The 20,652-nt window shown below is 34.6% G+C and overlaps 2 protein-coding genes across 2 annotated transcripts; one reads left to right on the forward strand and one right to left on the reverse strand.

Moving 5' to 3' along the window:
• Positions 1-1,016: 1,016 nt before the first annotated feature.
• Positions 1,017-3,973, forward strand: LOC114526538. The gene is made up of 9 exons (XM_028548148.1): positions 1,017-1,229; positions 1,337-1,489; positions 1,605-1,737; positions 2,145-2,367; positions 2,446-2,803; positions 2,933-3,127; positions 3,216-3,402; positions 3,474-3,722; positions 3,798-3,973. Exons 1-9 carry the CDS (start codon positions 1,017-1,019, stop codon positions 3,971-3,973), a joined length of 1,887 nt encoding a protein of 628 aa, XP_028403949.1.
• A 5,084-nt stretch (positions 3,974-9,057) lies between these two features.
• On the reverse strand, positions 9,058-9,992 carry LOC114526593. Its single transcript, XM_028548191.1, has 2 exons — positions 9,325-9,992; positions 9,058-9,262 (listed from the first exon to the last, which is right to left on the reverse strand). Exons 1-2 carry the CDS (start codon positions 9,990-9,992, stop codon positions 9,259-9,261), a joined length of 672 nt encoding a protein of 223 aa, XP_028403992.1. The 3' UTR covers positions 9,058-9,258.
• Positions 9,993-20,652: the final 10,660 nt, after the last annotated feature.

The raw sequence follows: 20,652 nt of genomic DNA on the forward strand, positions 1-20,652 counted from the left end.
GTGAAAAATGTTTTGAGCTCGAAGGTTTCAATAGTACAACTAATGAAAGTTTTTTTAATTTGCGAGAAAATCAAGACGATTCACAGAATTAATGTTATCACGCGGATATAAAGTTATTGAAAAATGGGAATGTGACTTTCTAATTGAAAATAAGTTAACTGAAAAAAAGTTGCACATGAGAAACTAAAATATTTCAACTTTTTACCACTTGAGCCAAGAGATAGCCTTTTTGGTGGGCGAACATGCCCTGTTTTTTTAAATTACGATGTGAAGGAAGGTGAAAAAATTCGGTATTATGATTTTACATCTCTTTATTCGTATGTGCAAAAGAAAAATAAATTTCCAATTGGTCATCCTGACATTTACTTGCGAGAACAATGTAAATCCATTGATGTTAATAACATGACCGGAATGATAAAATGTAAAATATTACCACCAAGATCATTATTTTTTCCTGTTTTGCCATTCCGTTTTGAGGGGAAATTAATTTTTGCTCTGTGTAATCAATGTACAATTGAGAAAACGATAAATTGTTCGCATTCTGTCGACGAGCGCTCTCTTTGTGGAACATGGACAAGTGTTGAAGTTAAAAAAGCAATTGGCATGGGATATGAAATAATTGAAATTTTTGAAGTATATGATTATACACGGTCAGCAGAGATTTTTGGGGAATATGTGAACACGTTTTTAAAGATAAAACAAGAAAGTAGCGGAGTTCCAATAGAATGTTTTGATGAAGAGGGAAACATTAATGATAATCTTTTAAATCACTTCATAAATGAATACGAAAGAATTGAAAAAATAAAATTAGTGCAAAAAAATCCCGCATTACGAACAATTGCCAAATTTTTATTAAACGCATTATGGGGTAAATTGGCACAAAATGATAACAGCGTTGTTGTTGATTTCATTAATTCATATATGGAATTATGCGAATTATTAAACGACAATACCGTCAATGTAACATCAATTGATTTTATTTCGGATAATTGTCCGCGAACAACACATAGGAAAAAATGTCAACATCTGTTCACTTGGATAATAGAAATGTTGTTGTTGCTTCATTTGTGACCGCTTATGCTCGATTAGAACTATATAATGTATTAGAGAAATTAGGTCAAAATGTATTGTATTATGATACTGATTCTGTTTTTTTGATACTGATACTGATTCCGAAATATACAACTTCTTCTGAAGACAAACCTTTGTCTGCAAGGTCAAAGAGAATGGTAAGTAGTTTTCAGTTTTTGCTTTCTAATACTGATTTTACTTTTTACTATAAAATTCACTGTTTCTATTGCTTAATGTATAAAGTGACGAATGTATATGAAAATAGGTTGTGAAAGAAGCTATTTCAACGCATTCAACCGATGCTGGTTGCAGTAACGCAACAGATGCAAATCAGCCAGAACAAATTGAGTTGACATTAGAACACGAAAGGAGTGATAACTTAGCAGATGAAAATTTGCTAGTGGAATCTAAAAAAGATGTGAGTGATTATAGTTAAACAGCTAAATAAATAAATAATGTTGTGTTATGCATGGTATAGTGACTAAACTCAGTAATGTATATAGCGCACTGATGCTGTTTAATATTTCTTGAAGAATAACATGTCGACCCAAACAAATGGTTGTTTTGGCTGTGCGTATTTGGTGAAAGAAAGACGAAAAACGTGGAACAAGTACATTACGCTGAAAGAAAAGTACGATGCTATGATAAAGGAAAAACGTTCTAAAGGTATATCCACGTTTTATTTTATAATTATAATTTGTTGGCACCACAGGGAAAACCCATGACACGTTTCAAATTTCCAGCTTAATATCGATATTTTATAATGTCACTGTCGAGACTCTATAAGTCTGTAAGAAATGGTCAACTTGAAGGGTTTTTTCGCGAAACGCTTTGAAAAGATATAAAGTCAGCATATAAGATTTAGCTGTGAAAACAAGCCAGAGGCATGCGTGATTCAAGGCATGCGTGATTTAAGGCATGCGTTATTCAATTACTGCTATATATAACACCTTGTACAAATACCTGCACCCACGCAGGTCAGGGAAACCTCAAATAAAATGGCAAACCACAGTTCAAAAGTGGCAAAGTACAGCGAATTTTATGCGCGCGTCCCAAATCTCTCATTTATTTAGGTATTCAATGCAGTATACTTTTAAACAATGACGACCAACATAAAGGCAAAATATCAACAACAGCAACTATGTTTGACTGTGAGCCTGAAACCGGCGGTGATGACACTGATACCACGGGAGACGAAACCACATGCACAGAAGATGAAAAACAGGAAACAGGAGATGACGCTCTTCATTCCGAAGAGGATATGGAATCTGACCAAGAGAGCGATGCTGAAAATAGGTAATGTCTTAGGCACGTAATTACGAATTGTTCGGTTTATTCAGAATAGTATACATAAAAATCAATTTTCTTTTGTAGGGATTCCTTTGGCAGTGAAAATTTGAGGCAGGAACCAAAGTTCATCGTTTTTCTTTCGCAATTGCTTTTGCTGTTTAAGTTCTGCCATTTTTGCAAAACGGACAGTGTCCTAGTGGAATCGACTGCAGATGGAAGCGCTTTAGTAGTTGAAAGCAATTGTGGAAATGCAAACTGCGGTCAGAGACGGAGTGTTTGGAGAAGTCAACCTTTGTTGCCTGGGTCGAAAGTCAATGCTGGAGATTTCCTTCAAAGTTTCTCCATTTTAGTCTCAGGGGGATCACCTGCGAAAGTCATACATATGTTTCAGCACATGGGTCTTTCTGGAATATCTCTCGAGACATTTTATAGACACCAACGTGTATGTATAACATTTTCAACTATATAATTTCAGGTTACCTGACCAGTACACCACAAATTTCCAAAAGGGCAAAACAAGGCAGAATCGATATTTCAATTTTCTTTTAATAGTTTGTCTTTTTTTCTACAGACCTTGTTGCTCCCTGCTATATTTATTCATTGGCAAGATTACCAAAGAAAAATCCTTGAGCGTCTAAAATTGTTAGAGTCTTTGGTGATCTCGGGTGACGGACGGCATGACAGCATGGGACATAGTGCAAAATATGGTGCTTACACGATCTTTTGCTGTACTTCGCCGCAAATAATTCATTTTAGCTTGATACAGGTAACGAATTCCTAACGGGATATTTCAACTCAGTAAGAACAATACAAAATTAACTTTCCACATGATCTTAACATATAATTTTTTAAAGAGAAATGAAGTTGGTAGCAGTCCGGCTATGGAATACGAAGGCTTCAAAAGGTGCATGGGTTTCCTTTTGGGTGAAGGCTTGGATTTGTCAACTCTCGTATCCGACAGACATCAAACTATTGCTAAGCACATGAGAGAAAAACTGCCTAATATAACCCATTATTTTGATTTATGGCACTTAAAAAAGAGTAAGTATAAATTTTCGAGACGGAGGAAAACATCCAAAAGAATAAGCAGTTAACAATTGCGTGTATTTTAGAGTTGCATAAAGTGTTATCCAAATTGGCAAAGGAAGCTGATTGTACTGAATTAGCTGAGTGGGTTCACCCATGTCTCAACCATCTTTACTGGAGTGCCACCTCAACTCATTCTGGAAATGGTAGGATCATTTGGGCAAAGTTCAAATCATTCCTGAGCCACATTGTTGACAAGCACGATGATCTTGATGATCCATTGTATAACAAGTGCCTTCATGGTGAACTTGAACCAAGAAAGTGGATTCTTCCAGGTAATAATATTCTCTCCAGTAGGTGCAATTGAACCCATATGTGCTATAATGATGATAATTTATTTTTTTATATAGACTCGCCTGCATATACCAAACTTAGCAGTGCTATCACTAAAAAGTCGTTGGTGAAAGGCATAAAACAAGCTTCTCCATTAGACCAGACAAGTTTTTTGGAAGGTTTTCACTCCGTTGTCAACCAGTTTTCCCCCAAAATGAACGCCTACTCATTCACTGGCATATTCTGCAGGTAATGCGTGCTCCATAGTTTATTGTAGATAATGTTAAATCCATTTACCTTCACTATGTTTAACTCACATTATTTTTGTTCAGGCACATTTTGGCAATTATTCACTTCAATTGCAATATATCACGGAAACCCAAAGAGAACAAAGACGGCTCGCTGCAGATTAAAATTTCATACCCAAAGTTTAAAGACGGTCAGGCCACTGTGAGAGATGTCAAAGAAAAACAAAATTTTGGTATATTACATTACACTTTATTGAAAGTTGTTCCAAAGAATTGCTATATTTTGATGATTATCACTATATGAATTATTTTTCTTACTTAGAATACGTTGAAGACATCTACCAAACATTTGTTCGGGCGTATTCACAAAAACAACTTGCAGAAGCATGCGTTGCACTAGATGCCATGACACCAGAACCGATGAACACCATGTTCGAAAATAAAGAAGAGAGAAAGTTGGCTGTGGAAAAACAAAAGGTTAGAAGGAGCCTTGTTGTTGAAAACGTACCATCAACAACACCAAGTAGGTGCATTTAAAACACTATGCATTATAGGAAAGTAAGCTTATTTGTAATTAGTATATTTTTTTAGTTTCAGTAGTTCTTGCACAAGAAGAGGCTGCAAGAATTGCTAAGTCAGCTAAAAGAGCTCCTCCGAGATGCGCAGTTTGCAAGAACCCGATGAAAGGGCACACAAAGATAAAAGACTGCCCGAAAAATCAGAAGCCGTCCCAGTAGCAATTGGAGCCGTGCCATTAGTTTAATTGTCATTCACATCTTGTAGATTATTCTTATTTTTAATTTATCATGTTCCAATAAAAGTATATTTAATAATAAGAAATAAGTTTCCAAACTCTTGTTTCCATGTTCCGATTCGAGATGGCTTACGAGAGAAAAAAAACTATGTTACAACTACATTCTCTGTTTCACCTCAAAAAACAGGAAATGCACGTCACCCAGTCTATATCCGCTGTATATATACGTTGCTAGATAAAATTTCCATTCTGATTTTCGTTAGCACATGCATGAAACTTCAACGCACACATCCGTATAAAAAATTGGTCTTTATTTTTATAATAGTTTAGATAAAATTATACTTAAGAACTGTCTTCCTCTACAAATCCAACAAAGTCTTCATCAATAGCAGGCATAAATGCCCTCCTAATTTTCTCGTAAGCACACGCTGGCAAGGGATATCTTCTGTTTCCAAGATGTCCATACACCATCCATACGAATGATCTGTATGCCGTGCTTCTGAAGAATCTATATAGATAATTATCCAGTTAGGCCATTAGATATAAGGTCATAACACACTCACTTATGCGGAAATCGATGTTGTAGAAGACAGTTAATACTAATATAACAGTGGCCTGTAAGTGCAATTAACAAAGTATATTATGTGTTCAGTGAAATATAGAATGGAGGTATATTTACCTATCTTGTGTACTTGTTTGCCGATACTCCTGCTTCTTTCGTGTTCGCAATTTAGCTGCTGCTAAACGTAAAGCCCAGGTGTCCAGACACAGGCTATTAAAACCAGGATGTTTAGTTATACATGTTGGCAATTCGTCAACATCTAGATCTTGCAGCACAATATCGCTACCTAATGAATCAACGCACTCTTCAATCTCCGTACAGCATTGGCACTCTTTGGCGTTATGTAACAGTTCAATGCGACAATTGCCACATTTGCACCTGAAATAATGTACAATAGTTTGAATACCATATTTACAAAACGTAATGTATATGCCAGGGCAAGGGTCACGCAATACAAGTCACGCAACCAAAGTCAAAGCAATCATTTACCATTTACTCAAATCCTCAACACCATCAATCTTTGTTGAAGTTCCTTGAGACGATCGTCATACGATTGCTTCTTTTCGCGATAATTTTTGAGCCATTCACCATCAGCAACTGGTTCGTCAACGTATGGTCCGACGCCGTGATCGCTGCTTGACTTCGCTTCAACATTCGCGTCTTGGTTGCCTTCATTTGCTCTTTTTATATTGTACGGCCCCGGAATATAATTCCAATCAGAGTCATCGCTTTGGGAACTGGTATTTTCAGTGTCTGAACTTGATGAAGACATTCTGCTAAACTAAATCGCTGACTTTTGCCTGCTTAATCTCGCTTCTCTTGTATCTATGCTATTTATTTATCTAAAGGCGCAATATGCGAGTTCCTATTGTGACGTATTAGTTACCAGTTTCCGACTGTCGCAGATTTCAAAAACTTTTGCCGTTAAAATTTGAATTTTTCAAACTTTAACGCTTTATTTCTTCGCGAAAACAAACTCAATTTCAAATGTGATTACCATTTTCGTAATCTACGTTTCACGGCGATTCGAATGAGATAAGTTCCAATTTTATGACATGGGCACTTTAAGCACTAAACTTCTCAAACGTGCAGTTGGCAAATTGCATTGAGGGCTTTTGCTGCCCTCGTTTTTGTGTTGTGCGCCCAGTCTGCCGCTGGGGGCACCCAACCCAACCAACAAACAGCCCCTATAAGAAAAAAAAGTCACTATAAGAAAAAAAAGTCATTATAGATTATTTTTGATGGCCAGCGGCGGCGTCTTTAGCGATGTTTAAATATTTGATTAGACCTTCTGAATTCTTTCTGTCACACCGGGCTTGGTATGTTTAGCCCTAGAGTCAAGGTTATATGCTTACAACATCACACCACTTTGCAATTGTTCACGTGACTATACAATACATGGCAATCCATAAGGTATTAAATACATACGCGATTGGCAGGCGCGAGCACGATGGCCCCGCACGCCACACTTGTAGCAACGCCTAAGGTGGAATATCAAGAAATTATTGGTCTTCTGGCTAACTAAATTTGTGAATTAACTGACCATTGTCAATCAAACTTTATTAACCTGCAATATGTCCACAGAAACCTAAAAGAGAGGAGATGTCATTTTGAGCATCATTGCAATGTAACCATTATTGATCGAGTGTTATGTGTTTACATAGGTAATAACACTAATGAAATTTTACAAATTAATACCTGGGAGCAAGCCTTTCCCCCGAAGAGCAGGGAGCGGATGATGTTCTGAAATGTACGTAACAAACTTGGTTGACACATCGCGTAAATTAGGATATTAAATTGATAACGAAAAGTTTTTAAAAATTGGAAGCTATCTGGAAGCAAATGGTATACATTACATTTCAGTAAAATTAAATGATACAATAATACCTGGGGGCAAGCCTCTCCCTTGTGGTGCAGGGAGTGGATGATCTTCTGAAATGAAACAATAATACACAAATACATAGATGTGATTTTCAATAATGAACAAAATACATAGATGTGATTTTCATGCATCCACCACAAGGACAACATTTTTACAAAATGGGGGGGGGTTGTACGTAAAATTAAAGAAGGAAGGCAATTGGGTTGAGCTGGGTTGTGGTCTTTTAGCTCATTGGAAAATCTGTAACGGATAACAAAATTGTGAGGTTATATACCACAAATTATGTATATATATTTCTTTATATCTGGCTAAGTCGATAATAATATTGTAAACTTGTGCATTGTTGATATAATTGTGGTGGCACAGGATTTACTGTGATAAAATGAGAGTATTTTAGTTGTGCAGGGGGAGCTACAGGATTGCTTATCCTGGCCCATCACTGCCACGGCAGGTTGCTCTGCTTCTCTTAGATCTATGGTGAAGGGAAATTTGTATATAAAATGTATTATACACTTCATTGTTGTGAGAAAAAATGAAAACAGTGCGACAAATGAATAAGATTAATACTTTGAATATTTTTTATTTACCTTCATCACCCTCTACATCAACTTCAATTTCTAAAATGCAAGAGGCAAAATCTTTAATCAATATTTAGTACTTTGCTAAATTTATACTACAGTATGTGTATATATATGGCCAGAGTATTATAAAGGCCACACTAAATTGATTTATGTCTTTGAGAATGAATCTATCTTTCATATATATGGCATGTTTGTCATGTGCGAAAAGAAAATGTTACCATAAATGATGTATTTCTTATATATGGCCAAGTGCCTATCTGTAAACATACCAAGTACTTCTTCTTCATTTTCCACTAAAATACATAGAAAAATCAGTAATAGTAAAAACATTTACCATTACACTACAACCATGAGAAAAGTGGTTTGTAAACTGGCAGAAAAGAGGTTGAATCTTACTTTTTCTCTCCTTGTAGATGATCTTATATGCCATCAACATAAAAATATATTGAGTAAACATATTTTAATACTATTTCAAAAGCACTATACGGTTAAAATACATTGTATACTCGAGGCAAGCTTAAAATTCCTACAATATAGCTACTGAAATGATATTTTTGAGAAAAGAAATGTATTAAAATAGCAAACTTACATTTTAAAATAATATTTATGACTTTTGTAGCTGTAAAATACATAAAAAATACAATAATTTCATTCGTTTATTGAGAAAAGTTGAGCACAAAAGACAATACGCGTCGGCGTTGCAAAAACATGCAGATTTAAAAATGCAATAAAAAGGATACGATAGTTTCTTGCTAAAATATCTGTACTTAAATTGGTAAATTAAAATGTCGACTGTGGAGTAGTATATTATAATTTATTCGAGCGAACTTTGAAATGTTTAATATTTTATAAAGTTTTTTACCGCAGTCCAAAAACAGCAGGATATCGGCAGGATGTTTTCCCGCTATTTTTGAAATTTATGTTATACGTGAATTTTGCGTGTACTTTATTATTGTTTCCAGGCAAATCGCGAAATATCCCCGCGCGATAGTACTGTTGTGTTTTCATTGATTGATTGTTATTGTAAATAGGTAACTTACCTGATTGATATAGTGTACATGTCAACAGCCACCCTCAAAAGCATAATACATGATATTATGTCTAGTAACAGGCAATATGACACATGTACAGTACATTGCCATCCTCAAAAACACAAAAATAGAGGCAAAGTTGTAATAAGACATGCAAAACTTCACTTCTAAAATTGTGTCTAGTAGCAGGCAAGAATAATTTCCTCGAAAGCACATTGGTGCCCAGTATCATTAAACAAAAGGATATAAAAACTTACAGTACAATCCATATCATTATATGCATATATTCAATGCTTATGCCTCTGCTCAGTCTTTTCTGCAAGCACACGAAGTCGTCGTTCCGCTTCTTGTCGCTTCTTCAAATTTTTATTCCTACCAATGACTTTCAGACGATCAAATGTCATAGGTTCAAACACAATATCATTAATTGATCTTACCCTAGATGCTGCCACAAATGTGCAGCCAGCAACTCTCTCCCCTTTACCTAAATCAACAACAGCCTTGGTTAGTGTCTGTCCTTGGGACTTGTGTATCGTCATTGCATACCTCAGCCGCAAGGGCAATTGTTGTCTTGACAAATACTTTCCATCCGCCATCCACTCAAACAGTCTTGGAGGCACAGGTATACACTTTGAACATTCTTGTAGAAATGCAGGGCCAGAATATGCCGGAAAATGAACCAGTACTGCAATCGGTAGATTTGGTGGACCCATATTCTCTGCAAACCAAAATTGCTCAACAGTTCCAAAAGAGCCATTGCAAAGACCGACTTCTGCCCAAAGGTTACATGTCAGCATCACTTCTGCTTTGGTTGACAAAAAGAGGACAGCTTCCAAACCACCTGCTTCATCAGATGTTGCCGCACTTGCACCTCGACCAGAATGCCTTGCTTGAATTTTGACCAAGGGTTGTCCAATCTCTAGCAACTTCTCATAAATATATTCAGCGACACTTTTTTTATCAAAGTACAGCTGGATTGCATCACTAAATCGATCCATTGAAACGTTAGGTCTGGAGTGCTGTATTAATAGTCTCCAGTCCATCTCGGTAACTTGTCCATCTCTCATTCTCATCAATAGCGCCCTGAATGCAACTACTTCTGGGTCTTCACCAATCTGTCGCATGACCTGCTCTAAAATGACTACATAATCAAATGTTAAATACATACTGTGACCATGGTCACTGATTACAGATCCATTACCTGCAATGTACATTGGTTTGTCGCCTACAGGAGGTAACTGGCCGAAATCCCCCATTAGGATAATCGACATGCCACCAAATGGGATATCCTCTTTTCCTGTACCTGCACGTAGTCTGTTGTCAAGCCATGAAAGCATCTTATGTCCAATCATTGACATTTCATCAATAATAAGAAACCTCTTACCTTCCAATCTGAGCTGCAATCTCTGTAAGGAATCGCCCTGTAATTCTCTGTATTCCCGAATCGGAAGTTGAGCTGCGGAATGCAAAGTTTGACCACCAATACTGAATGCAGCAATACCAGTGGTTGCTGTGACAATACATTGGTCTTGCAATACTTGCTTTAGGGCACTAATTAAATATGTCTTACCTGTGCCAGCAGTACCACTTACAATCATATATAGTGGTTCACATTCATCATTAGCCATGGATGCTGTGATAATGTCAAATGCCAGTCGCTGTTTGTCATTCAAGGTCCCTGGGTCAACCCCACTTGTTGGTCACCTGTTTGATACTGCATACCTTGCTCCTCTGCATCCTTTCTCTGTTTAGAAATCCACCCAGCAGATTCTCTCAACAAATCCCCAGGCACACCTCTTGCTGCTTCAAACCAATCCACTGCCTCGTTATTTGCCATTTGATCTCCTGCATCCTGGATCTCCTTGCACGGCTATCCTCATACGTTTCTCCCTTCTTTTTCGTCTCCTGCTTTCTAATGCGGTTATTGTCCGACATTTCCATGGAAATTGTCTTTCTGTGTTGTTTTTTTTCAAATATAAAGCAATTGTTCACAACACTGTAAAGGTTTCTGTAATTTGCTTTTGTGAAAGAAATTAAATTCAAATTATAATGACAGTTAATTTACTCACGTAATTTTGTTTAAAAAATTTAGGCCTTAGCCAATCATAAGCTAGTTAGTTACCAGTTCAAACTTGTCTTAAACTCACGCATGCGCATAACTTACAAAAACGCCCAACGTCCATGACATAATGGCGGACAACTTTCATTTCGCATTTGCATTCCCGGGCGTAATTCCTAATCTCCGGGCGGAATTAGTACCCTCGCCCGGTGCTTCGCACCGGCTCGGGGAAAATTTATTGATTGTGATAAAGGTATCTCAACAATCGATGATTTAAAAAATGAATTTGGTGTAAGAACATTGTTAATCCTAGATGAACTAATGGTTTATGTTGGTTCGGCAACTGCATCATGCACAGCATCAGAAAATCAAAGAGATTTGAATAATTTAGTTTGCCGCGATAGTCATCACCATGACATGTCATTGATATTTGTCTGCCAAGATATCGGGTATAAATATGTCCTTTCAACATTAAAAAAAAATAGTCATTATCATTGTGTGTTTATCAATCATACAGATGTAAAACCAATTTACCAAATGGCCTAAAAGCAAAGGAATTGAAAAAAGAAGATTAGATGAAATATATAATGACATTAAAGATAAAAAGAATTCGTATTTGTTTTTTGATGGAAACCTGACAGCTATGCAAATGCACAATGTCGCACAAAAATAATGCCAAATGAAGACACAACATTGTATATAATTTAATTTTTTTTATTAATGAAATAAAAGTTTTACATTTCTGACTATTTTCTACTTTTTTACATTTTTCTTCATATAAAGATTTAATGTCAAAATTGTTTTTGGATATTTCAAATAATTTCATTTCATTTTCAAGTGTTTTTCTTACTTGTTCTTTTTTTTTAATTTCCCCCTTCACACCAAAAAATATTTCATTATCCTCCAGAAATAACGATTCATTCCAAAGATATAATAAACTCCACATCCCGCATGTTACAGTAAACATGTTTTGAATAAATTTGTTATTAACGTGAATCAATTGTAAATCATTTTCCTTTGCGAATGTATTCCAAAATTGTTGGTATTTTTCGGCTTTTATTCCAAAACTGTCAAAAAAAACATTTTGCCCGCCTTTATTTTTACTGCAACCAAATGTTGACCTGGTTTATTAGCTGTATCTGTATTCCATATCCATGAACATTTTTTATTTAATTCACTAAATGGTAAAATATCAGCAGGATATGCAACCAGAAAATTGTCTATGTATTTTTTTCCAAGTTTATCAATGTCATCAGTCATCAAATACTTGCTAACAAAACAGATCGCATTAAACTTCATTACTTCCCCATTAATGATGAAAGAAGAGGCATTGCCAACATTGGAGCCATCATTGCCAAGGATCCAACACCCCCTTTTTGTTTTATATATTTTTTTCCTTTTTCCAACAATTTTTTTTCCGAAACCACCTTTTTGTGTTTTTGCAAAGTGTGCTAATTTTTTTCGTCGTTTAATTCGTTGAATTCTATTATAATTGGGAAAGGGACCAGGATTTCCAAAAATTGGCCAATCATTAATTATCCCACCTCTTTGTTTTATTTTATTCGTCAATCTCCTTGAAGCCGACCCGCTTAAACCTTTTTGCTTTCTTTTTACACCCATTCCCATTTGTTTCATTAATAACAATGGTAATATTCCACCTTTTTGTGTCATGTTTGTACAACTTTCCTTTTAAAGCAAAGAATTTATAAACTTTAAACTCCAACCCTTTTTGTTTCCTTTTTCTCCAAAAATACCTGGGTGTTTTTCAAAATGTTTTACTTTATAAGTTATTACTACTACTATTTGTAAATATTTTCCCAAAAAAAAATTCTTGAAACATAAACATTACTTATTTATATAATTTTCGTCTTTCTACACGTGAATAGGGATAGTCTTTAGCTCTTCGTAATTTCTCAGCACTTCTTATTAAATCATCTGATTTTTTCAGTGCTGCATCAGCTTCTAATAATGGTGATCCGCGTCTTGATCTTGGAATACGCGATGTAAATTCATCACTGCTTTCACTAGCACTGCCATCAATCATATTCTTGTACATGGTTCTTATTCCTCTATTTTTTATATATGACACAAGCATTTTACTTTTTTTAGCTTTGTTAGGGCAAAATTAAGACTTCGCTCACCCAGATTTAAATTTTGCATTGCTCTTTGGTGTGATAAATCATGAACCAAATCAGATTGCATTCGTTCGGTTATCATGATTTTTTTATGTTTAATAAATTTAGCAATTTTTTCAGCATCTCTATTATCAAATTGCAGTTGTTTTTCATCTCCATCTTTTTCTTCCTCTTTTTCATTGTTAATGGGGGGAGGATTATTTTTTTTCTCTTTTCCTTCCAAAAATTTCTCCTTTTTTCTCAAAAACTGAATAACAGCATTTTCACGATCTGAAATATCACCCTGCTTCATTTTTTCATTTGCCATCAACATTTGTTGCAATTTCGGTTCAACAATTCTGCGTAATAATTTTTTTTCCTTTCTTTCCTCTTCAAAAGCATTCAATAAGTCATTAAATTCAGACAAGTCAATAAGAGTTAAGGATTTATTCATTTTTGTTTTTCTCGCGTTCAATTAACTTTATGGCTCTACTAAAACATGAATTCAACGCAAAATCTTCAATAAATAAGATCTTCAAATCTTCTGAACTAAATTTGTCTTTTACCACTCTTTTAAGCAAATGTTTCTCCGTATCAGTTAAATTTATACTAATTTTTTCATTCGTAGCAAGATACATTAATTTCCTTTTTTTATTATTATCGTATAGCTTATTTTTTGTTTTCATATCAACACGAAGAAAACGTTTCAAATTGAATATAAAAGACTTATTTTCTTTTTTTCTATGTTTGTTTTTAATTTTATTAAATCTCATAAGAATGTTAAGTAATGTATCTGTATCAATTTCCTCTTCATCACTGCTCATTTCATCATCCCCAATATTTCCAATTGATTCAGGTGTGCTAATTTCTTCATCATCAAATTCATAAATGAATTCATCATCATTATTACCAGCATCATAATTATTCTCTTGATCAAAATTAAATTCAATTTCTGATTGGGGGGGTTCGTCTTCATTTTCCGCATTTTTCGTTTCTTCTTTTTGTTCATTTTTCTTACTTTTGCTTTCCATCACTTACGCATAAAGCAAAATCGGAATTTTTTTTATGTATAATGGGGCGTTTAAACCTAACACCATCAATAACGACACCAAATGGATAATAAATACAATATCTTTTTGATTTTAAATATTCACATCGGTGATTTTTTGGTTGTGGCTTGAATTTTTTTTTCTCATTTTTTTAAAATGTATATAGTCTTCGAGGCTCCTGTTGATACGAAATGTGAATTTGGTTTCGAAAATCTCCAATAAATACAACATGCAAATTATTTGCAACATCTTGAGAAAAACGTAAATCAACCGAAACATTTCCAGTTGTATTCAATGGAAGAGTTTTTAAATGACTATTTCGATTTGGTGTTAAGTCAAACATTATCACAGAATATCCATTTTCATAATCCTCGTAAGGAAAAGGCATTTCGCCAAATTGTTTTCCGAGATTATCACGCAACAAATTGTATGCTTGTTTCGAATTCTTAAGTTCAGGATATACAACATTTCCATTTTCTTTAACAGAAACAAAATTTAAATTTCCCCATATAAAATTATTTGGGCTTCGTGCAAAATCACCTTCAAAATCTCTTTGATCAATCAATAGAATAAACAAACGTGAAGGTGTTTTTCCATTAAAAATATCGGTTGCTTGCTAATTTCAAATGCCGGCACTAATCGTTTGAACAACGTTTCGGTATTCCGAGGTGTAATATTTACACTCTTCAGCTTTATCAACCATCGTTTTATTTATTGCTGTTCGCATTTGTTCATTTGGTTTAAAAATTGGGAATGTTAATCGTAAATTAGATAAGTGTAGACGCCACGTTGCCGCTGTTGCAGCACCAGGCCCCCCACCATCAGCAGCAGCCAAAATAAGATTATTTGCAGCTCTTGTTAATTGAATTTCAATGTCAAAACTTGTAGGTAAATATCGATCACGACCATTATCATTAAAAACGGGGCAAGCAAGAATATCCTCGGCATAAAATGACGCTCTTGGTCTTCGTTCAGCACCATAATTTCCAAGGGCATCAGCAAGGTTGTGAGAAAGAACTCGATCACCGTGATCAGCATAATTAAAAGCACCCGCTGTATCTCTGTATGCGAGATTAATTTGCTGACCATCATTATAAGTGTTCGGCGTTTCAGTCATTAACCATTCAAGGTATGCATGTAACCCCTCGTAATTACTTGACAAGTTAATTAGATTATGATTTATTTTAATCTCCTTCGTTTTCCACATGGTGCGTAAAAAACATGGGGATTTTAATAAACATCGTGAATCAGCTGCTGCAGCCACAGCATTATTCGTGACATGATTCATCAATTGACAATCAGCGGAAATTCGTACTTTGTTTATTAAAATTAATCCGGATGGTGTTGCTGAGTGACGGAATGTGTAAACGTCGGCAAGCGGGTCAACAGGGGTGGCATTAATAATTTCATTATGATTTTCTACAAATGTTTTATCAACAGGAAAATTTCTGTACAACTCAATCCCTGTTGCGTAAACATTATCATGTTTTTCAATTCTTTGATCGGGGTCACTCAATCCCGCTTCCTCGGCACTTCGTTTCACCATGATGACACAAAGAAAATGAAATGCAGACAAAAATTAAAGTAATAATATATTTTTTCCTCAATCGCTTACAAATTTTTTACTTAAATGTTCACTTTTAAAACATTCCCTAAAGTTGATGTTAAATTAGGAATTAATAAACCTGCGGCCATTCCCACCAAATCCTTTCCCTATCTGTTTTTTTTCTTCCCCCTCTTTGCTTTTTCTTTCCACGTTGACGTTTTTTTCCCCGGAAAATCCCTTCTCTCATCTGTCGATATTGATGTAATCTCCTTCGATGATAAACCATTTCTTAATCTCCACCAAAAATTGTTTTTAACACTTTTGCGTCGATTTGGGATTTTCTCTTCTGTTGTTTCCCTGAATTTCGTTTTAAAGTTGTTTCTTGATTCAAATTACTCGAAGGAATTAGATCCGTGCTTGTGGCTTCAACAATTGATTCTTTTTTTATTTCCCCCCCTTTTTTATGCTTTTTATGTAAAATAAGTTTCCAGCATAATTTTTTTCCTCGTGAATTTCGGTATAACATTGATTTACACAACTCAATATCTTCTTCCCTTCGTGCCATATTAAAAAATGAAGAAACTAATTTCAATCAGACACTAATATCCATCTGATAACACAAAATGCAAATTAATTTCTTCATTTGTAAAAGCACCATTAGTACTGTCTTCATATTCACAAATAAACTTAAATTTTTTGTTAAAATTATCCTTTGTGGTTAAAAGAGATTTGGGTAGCTTAAACTTGCTACTAAATTTTTCTTTATTTGCATTTACATTAATAAAATGAAAAAAATTTTTGGCTAATAAAAATATTGATCGACACCTAGTTCATCACCTTCCTCTTTTCTATTGTGATGAGGTGCGAAAAAATGTATATATTGCATATTACTTTAACTACGATAAGTATACTTGCATGAACGTAATGTTGGCTTCAAGGATGGAGTTGATATTCGACTAAGTATGTTAAGAGTCTTCGCCTCAGCTGGTGAATAATAAGATCTCTTAATTATAGATGAATCGAAATAATCTGACAATCCGTGGGCGAAAATTGTATAATCGCCATAATCTATACCCTTCCACCCCATCGTATTATTGTCACTAGCCCAAGGTGAATCAGCATTATTTAAATCTTCATCATTAAGATCAATCATGCGACAATATGAAATTATGAAATTTCCCTTCACATTTTTTCCACTATAATTCTCAAGTGAAGCATATATATCCAGATCTTCATAATCACTTTTAAACATAAAATTATATGAAATATCATAGTCTTTTGCAACAATAAAATCTTTTTTTTTTCGCAAGTTAACTTAAGCTTAAGCATAGTGAACAAGAGCTTGAATATTAACGTTTCCGAAATTAAAGGGTATATGTTTTCCACTTGAATCCTTTATCGTAAAATGCAAGGAATTAATTATTTTTTTTAATTTCCGCTCCAATGACGGGGGTGTATAGGACACAGAATCCCCTTCTCCTTGATCTTTTTCAATTGGCACTACACATAATAACTCTGAGATACTATTACCTACTGCAACACCTTGCAATTCATCGCAATAAATAAATAAATCATGAACACTGTTATTTATGTCGGGTAAAAAAGAACCCTCAATAAATTCAGTTGAAGAAGAATTATATGATTCACCAAAACTTTTTTTTTTTAAAAGCGTTATTTTTTGGTTTTTTCCAAATCCTAACAAATACTTCAAAGAATCTGACAAAAAGAAATTTAATTCAACCTCGGTTTTTGCATCTGTAACCCTTCAAAAAATCTTTATTAAGACCAACAGCGGGATAATAAGTACCATCATTGTCAATAACATAAGTACCATCATTTTGTCTCTTAAAATTATTATTTTCCTTTCTAAATGAATCTATATCACTGCCATCATATGCTATAAATTTATTAGTAAAAGTATTTAATTTTTTTTCCAGACGTGCTATTTTCTTATTTCCGGAAAGTACTTCCCAATGATCATTATTGGTCTGATTATACTCAGACTTTTTGAATTGAACATGATGGTCAAAATTGATTTCTGCACCACCATCGAGATCAGGAAAACCATTTTTTTGAGTAAACCATAACTCAAAAAATGAATTCCAAACTAACTTAATTTTTCCATTTGCTTGTTGTAAAAAACTAATTCCATATTCCTCAATATTCCCATTAATAAATTTTAATATCTTTTTTAAACTATAAATTCCATTGGGAATATTTTTTTTCTTAATTATAATAATAATAATAATTTTAATACTTATATAGCCCTGTTTACAGTGACAGATCAATAGCGCTTAACATGCACTGGTTCGTTCTATAAGCAATGTCTACAACCAGTATAAAATAGATAATTTACAAATCTAAAATAAAAATATTATATTAATTCATAAATTATATTACTTCTATAAATTGACTTCTATAAATAAATTGACTTAAATTATTAAAAATTAACTTCTATATTAAAAATTGGTTAAAAAGATAGGTCTTAAGTGATTTCTTAAACAGTTCACTTGCAGTTATTGTTCTAATATTAACTGGGAGACTATTCCATAACTGAGGTGCAGCCGCATGAAACGATCTGCCACCCAATGTCACAAGCATTTTCTCTTTCGGAGGTTGCAGCAAAATGCCGCTGTTAGATCGAAGACTATAGGAGGACTTAGACTTGACTGTAATCAAATCTTGAATGTAAGAGGGTGCTAGCCCGTGGATGGCCTTAAAAGTTAAAAGTAACACTTTAAAGTGAATTCTTGCGTGGACAGGAAGCCAATGTAGTTCGCGCAGAACAGGAGTAATGTGGGAGTGCTTCCGAATATCCATGACCAGTCTGGCAGCGGCATTTTGAACGCGTTGGAGTTTGGAAATCTGCTTTTTGGAAGACCATAAAGTAAGCTGTTGCAGTAGTCTAATTTGCTGGTAATAAATGCATGTACTAAGATCAACAAGCTGTCTTTAGACAAAAACTTCTTAATACACCTGATGTTATGAAGATGGAAAAAGCATGCTTTACATACATTTGTAACATGAGTGGACATCTTCAAATGTGAATCGAGCCAGCTTCCTAGATTCTTGACAATGGGCCTAGGATAGATTGTGGAATTGTTTACTGAGATGCTCGTAGGTTGTAATTTACTCAGTTGCTGACGAGTACCAATAATCATGAACTCAGTCTTATCGTCATTCATCAGCAGTCTATCATGGATCATCCACTGCCTAATCTTCTCTATACAATTCTCCATAGCTAACACAGCGTCTTGTTGTGATGAACCAGAATTAGGCTTAAAACTTAAATAAAGTTGTGTATCATCAGCATAGCCATGTGCGTCAGGAAGCTGGTCTTCAATCACTTTGAACAGCTTTGATGCGTATATGATAAAAAGGAGGGGGCCCAAACATGACCCCTGTGGTACACCAGAGTCTAGATCGAATTACTTGGAGATTGATCCATCAAGAGATACTTGTTGACTCCTATTACTCAAATAAGACTTAAACCAGTCTAGGGCTTTTCCTTGGATTCCAACATCCTTATCAAGACGATCGATTAAAATGCCATGATTAACAGAACCATCAAAGCTATTGATCCTATACTTGTAATTAGTAGGTGTAGAGAAAGCAATTTGATCAAATACGTGAATTATAGTAAAAATAATACAGAGCCAAACATTGAAACTGGTGGCCATGAACTGCGGTCTTTTTTTTGCTGGCATTACTTCTTACAATCAACGGCGGTGAACTTAATTTTAATTTCAATATAATTTTTATGCCCCAAATATGAATAAAAATAGACAGTATGGTCAGCAAGAGTTTTAAAATGTTTTATTTCAAACGGTGAAAGATGTTTGTAGGAAAAAGAAAAACTAAAATAAAATTCATCATCTACAATGTTAATAATAGACTTTGGATACGATACATTCACAACCTCCATTCGTACATCATTATTTACACCATCAATTGGTGATAAAAGAGACATAACAAAATCATTTGTAAAATTATTTTCCCCCGGACAATTGCTAGGAATAAACAAATTTCTCGTTGTCATTTTAATTTTTCTACACAACTTGCAATTCTTCTCTATAAAACTTCCCCTTTATTACCTCGTTATTTAAGTCGGTAATTTCATATGTTATGGGATCAGTGACAAAAACTTTACTAATTTTAAAAATTTCCCCTCTCCATCTTTGCAAACTGGATTTTTCAAACACTGAATTTTTCGCACATGCAATTCTAACTTTTTCTCCTTTTTTTAAAAAAGAATGAATGATGGAGGGATTTTTAAAAATCTTTAATAATCTTTTTTCAATCGGTACTCATTCATCAAACATGGTACAATAGTATATTTATTCATCTTTTAGCTATACAGCATTTCCACCATTAAAAAACAAATGACACTCATCCTCTCTATATATATATACATATATACAGGGTGTATCAAAAAAAATGTCCAAAATGTAAAATTTCCGTTTTTCAGGATATTTTGCAAAATTTGGCAATATTTTGTGTTCCTAGAGATAGTTAAGACTTATCTGGTATACCTAGGCCAAGTTTGGTTTTTCATTAACAAAATTGCCTTACCGGGAGGGGGTGGTTCCTTTCCACTGATATTGAGAGGGCTTGCGCGCGAAAATGTGAAGCTGAAATTGAGATATTATTTAGCTGTCTAAAAGTAGGAAAGCTATTTAATAAACTGTCAAAGTTTCAGAAAAAATAATGCCAACTGGGAGCAACGCGCGACCCCTAAAGGTGACAAATATTTCATTGCGCGCAGTGGATTAAATGCATGGTTGATTTTAGCGTGACCGATCTCATGTAAGGCTGGGCAAATGAATAAATTAAAGTGAGAAACTGAACACAAAAACAAAGCGATTTATTTGTGATGTTCATCCTCAACATGTCCACCATTTCATTCTAAGCAAACTGCGGCTTGTTTGAGCATATTAAACACTGAACAGCAAACCATTTGTGTGTCCATTCGCCTAGACTTGCCGGTGGTAGCGTAGGCGATTTGCAAGAAAGAATTTCGAACGAAATGGATAATAGGAGGCAGGACAGACAAATGTGGTTCGCCGTTCAGTGTTTACATGCTCAGACGAGCCGCAGTTTGCTTAG

The sequence above is a fragment of the Dendronephthya gigantea genome, unplaced genomic scaffold, assembly GCF_004324835.1.
Source record: "Dendronephthya gigantea isolate DGI-Jeju-01 unplaced genomic scaffold, DenGig_1.0 000039F, whole genome shotgun sequence".
NCBI classification, from domain to species: domain Eukaryota; kingdom Metazoa; phylum Cnidaria; class Anthozoa; order Malacalcyonacea; family Nephtheidae; genus Dendronephthya; species Dendronephthya gigantea.